General features: G+C 27.5%; 1 protein-coding gene across 1 annotated transcript; it reads left to right on the top strand.

Moving 5' to 3' along the window:
* The first annotated feature begins 1,144 nt into the window (after window positions 1–1,144).
* On the top strand, window positions 1,145–2,489 carry LOC130944072 (kiwellin-like). Its single transcript, XM_057872215.1, has 2 exons — window positions 1,145–1,475; window positions 1,805–2,489. Exons 1-2 carry the CDS (start codon window positions 1,207–1,209, stop codon window positions 2,178–2,180), a joined length of 645 nt encoding a protein of 214 aa, XP_057728198.1. The 5' UTR covers window positions 1,145–1,206; the 3' UTR covers window positions 2,181–2,489.
* The last annotated feature ends 1,697 nt before the right edge of the window (window positions 2,490–4,186 follow it).

The following is a 4,186-nucleotide window of genomic DNA, read 5'->3' as shown; positions in this document are numbered from 1 at the left end:
TATATTTTTCAATTTGATAGGAATAGGATAATTTTTTTAGATAGGTTTTGTTGTGTTTATTCTTTGATTCAAAGTCCAATGATTAAAAAAATATAAAATAAATGAATTTGACAATTGACAAAAAATATAAAGACTCATTTGTATTTATATTCCATATAAAAATTTATTTATATTTTTATTTAATATAATATATTTTTTTAACCGTATTTTTATTTTATATGCTTTATTTATTTTGTACTTATATCTCATGCTTATTTTTTTAATATTAATATAATTTATTTTTGTATTTAAAAATATTAATTTCAAATGTTATGACCGACTCTTCTTTAATAAAATAAAAAAAATTATAGTAATAATTTATTTAATCAACGGTCAATTAATAAAGTACTAATGAATAAAAATAAAAAATAAAAGAATTAATTATTAACTTAATAAAAAATCAAAAACTGAAATCATAATTGAAGAAAAATATAATTTTAGATTTTATAATATTAAAAATAAACAAACTACTAAACATATTTTTATTATTTTTAATATTTAAAAATAATTTTTTTATAAACCAATCAATTTTTAATTTTTGGTAACTAATTTTGGTGTATCTATATATATGTAGCATAAGCACACAATTTTTTGTATAAAAATATTATTTATACACTAAAATTAATCATTAAAATCAGTCACATGTAGTTTAATTTATTTTTAATGTGTATATATTTTAATATTATTTTATACTAATAACTGACTTTGATGATTAATTTTAGTGTACACATAGTATAACTCTTTTTTATAACATATAATTATAAGAATGTAATCTATTTACTCTATTGATTTTTATAATTTTAATAAATTTTTAATTGTATTTTTATACTTTTTTTTAATTAAATTACTATATCATATTAAATTTTATAATTAAATTTTTACTATGACAAAAATATTAGAATTGTTAAAATATTTTATTAAACAAAAAAATATACCTAAATATATAATTTGTTAGTTTCAACGTTTTTATTACTGAAATAATATATGAATTTAATTAAAAAATAAAATAAAAATCTATTAAAAAATTGGGTGCAACTAGAGACTGTACAAGTAATTAAACCTTACCTTTAATATATCGTTGTCCTCTATTTAAGCATCTTATCCAATGCTCACAAAACACAAAACCACCATTTAGACAAGTAGTCATTCTAGTCTAATTCGCCAATAATGGCTCACAAAGCAACCTCCTTCTTTGTGATTCTATATTGTTCCTTGTGTCTATTCACTCTCATAAACGCACTCTCCTCCTGCAACGGCCCATGCAACAACCTCAACGACTGCTCTGGCCAGCTCATCTGCATCAACGGAAGGTGCAACGACGACCCTGACGTCGGCACTCACATCTGCACCACCCCCTCTCCACCAAGTGGTGGCGGCGGAACCTGCCAATCCTCCGGCAACCTTCAATGCGGCACAAACTCCTACCCTCAATACAGGTGCGATGCTACACCCGAAGCATCTATATACTAAGGATATATATTTTAAGGGTATAACTAGTATAAAAGAAGATAAAAATATTATTTTATATATTAAAATTAATCATTAAAATCAGTTATTATGTATTTATATAAATACGGATATTATTTAGTTTATTAACAAATTTAAAAGATATTTTTTCAAAAAATAAATCTCTGAAAGACATTTTTTATGGTTTATTTCTATTAAAAAGTTGTTTTCTATTTTGCACTTTAAGTGTTTTTATTATTATATTATTAAAATGCGCTAAATATTATGTATATATATGAATAAAGTTTTCCGAATGCAGGTGCTCGCCTCCGGTGTCATCCTCCACCAAGGCAATACTCACCCTGAACGACTTCAGCGAAGGCGGAGACGGAGGTGGCCCATCTGAGTGTGACGGAAACTACCACAAAAACTCAGAGCCAGTGGTGGCACTGTCCACTGGGTGGTACAACCAAGGGTCGAGGTGCTTGAAGATGATAAGGATCACCGCGAGTAACGGGAGGAGCGTGTTGGCTAAGGTGGTGGACGAGTGCGACTCCGTTAACGGTTGTGATTCGGAGCATGCAGGACAGCCACCGTGCCGGAACAACGTCGTGGACGGGTCGCAGGCGGTGTGGGATGCTCTAGGGCTGGATACGGATGTTGGGGTTGAAAACGTTACTTGGTCAATGGCCTAAAAATAATAATCTCACGTTGCCAATTCTATACGCTAGGGATTAATATTAATAATAATAATAAGAATAAACAAATAAATAAGGAGAAGCACGTAGCTTATTTGATTTTATGTTTTATTTTCGGAAATGCTAAAACCTTGGTGAGCATGTATCCTATGAGAATTTCATAAATTTATAAAATAATAATATCATAAAAATAAAAAATTATTAAAATTTATTTTATTTAATATTTAATTAATTATTATAATATTTAATATAAATAATTAATAAATATTAAATAAAATAAATTTTAATTCTTTTTAATTAATTTTATTTTTGTTATCAACCATTTTCGTTTATAAAATATGTAATGTAATAATGAAATTAAAGCAGGGTTCCAACTTCCAAACTCAAACAATGATATTTTTATACATATCCTGACAGGGACGGATCCATACTATCATGTATCATCATATCATGCATGTGCTTTTTTATAATTAAAAAAAAAATTAGGTGGTAAAGGCCCAACTTGTATATATCAAAGTCAACTTTATATTTTACAATCACAATGTCAACATATAATATAATAAACACAAGATAAGTTTACATTTTTAGTAAGAAAAATAATAGGATATACAAAAATTATGTATATAAATATAGAGGGTTCATTTAGGTGAACTTTTAAAAAATAAAAATAATTTTATATTTAAATATTTTATATAAAAATATTTTTTTATTAATTATATTTAAATATAATAATATAAAAGTATTTTTATTTATTTATTATATAAAAAATATTTTTTTTAAAAATTATTAAAAATGTAAATAATAATTTTTTAAAAAAATATTTTTAAAATTTTTTAATATTTTTATTTTTATTATTAAAAAATTATTAAAGACGTTAAAAAATTTAAAAAAAAATTTATCCATTTAGTGACACCTAAATAGTAACTAAACAATAACATCCTATAACATACCTTGAAAAGAAGGTTATTCCTTCAGTGGAATTCCAACGTGTTATCCCTTATATTCATTCTGAGTTTCTATCAAAATATCAATATTCTCATCCTCACTCATCTTTACCCTTATTACGTTACCATTCCTATATGAAACTATTCTCATAACACTTCATAAACATGACATGTTTCAATTCATTCATACACCTTCCTTTTGTCCGTATTCATTTGTTTTTTTTTCTCTTACTTTTTTATTTCTACCAGATCTACAAATTTGTGTGTTTCAGAATTCAAATTTTGAATTGAAAAATACCATGAATTATTTTCTCTCAGTCTCAGTCTCTTCCCAATTATCTCCTCTCTTGAAGCTCCGCTGGCCAACGACGATCCCTCCGCCCGTTCGATGAAGCGGTCGTGCATCGTGTGGACGCCTCGGCTGCACGAGGACTTCATTGCCGTGATGGATAAGACTGTGGCGGTGGTAGTATTTTGCTGGTTGACGAGGCAGCGACGATTATATTTTTTTTCTGCATCTCGGCACTTAATGCGTCGGTGGATTCACACACCTCCCTCTCTTATTTTTTATCTCGATCAAATTCTTCAATTAAGCATCTCTCGTTTTTTGTTATGCGTCTAAGTATCTTTCACCTCCTTCTTCCGAACAAAGTTTGAATTTGAATTTTGAATTGAAAGATAATTTCATTTTTCTATATTAATAGAATTTTATTTTGTCATTTTCATTTGTTTTTTTGGTTGGCAATATTGGAATCCAGGTTGTGAAGAATTTCACTCATGGAATCTATGGGAATGGTGCTTTGTACATTTTAGACAAGGATTCCAAAAGAATAGGGTTACTTCTTCTGCTTTGAGTTTGCACACCTAGAAAATGCATCACTTAATTAATAAAATTGATGATGACAAACATTTGATTAGTGGGCTAATCACCCAATTAATTTTGATTATTGTTGATAAGTGATGCAGGCCAAAAACAAGTGTTGCAGCAGCCCAACATCAAACAAAAGATATATGCTAATGGGCTGAATGGTAAGTGAAAAATAAAGACAAGCCCAAGTC

The sequence above is a fragment of the Arachis stenosperma genome, chromosome 8, assembly GCF_014773155.1.
Source record: "Arachis stenosperma cultivar V10309 chromosome 8, arast.V10309.gnm1.PFL2, whole genome shotgun sequence".
NCBI classification, from domain to species: Eukaryota; Viridiplantae; Streptophyta; class Magnoliopsida; order Fabales; family Fabaceae; genus Arachis; species Arachis stenosperma.
This window is presented reverse-complemented; position numbering and strand designations above follow the sequence as displayed.

Excerpts from the sequence above, each read along its gene's own strand:
- LOC130944072 (XM_057872215.1), top strand. The coding sequence starts at position 1,207 with ATGGCTCACAAAGCAACCTCCTTCTTTGTGATTCTATATTGTTCCTTG. Across the intron at positions 1,476-1,804 it reads AACTCCTACCCTCAATACAG|GTGCTCGCCTCCGGTGTCAT; the intron begins GTGCGATGCTAC and ends TTCCGAATGCAG.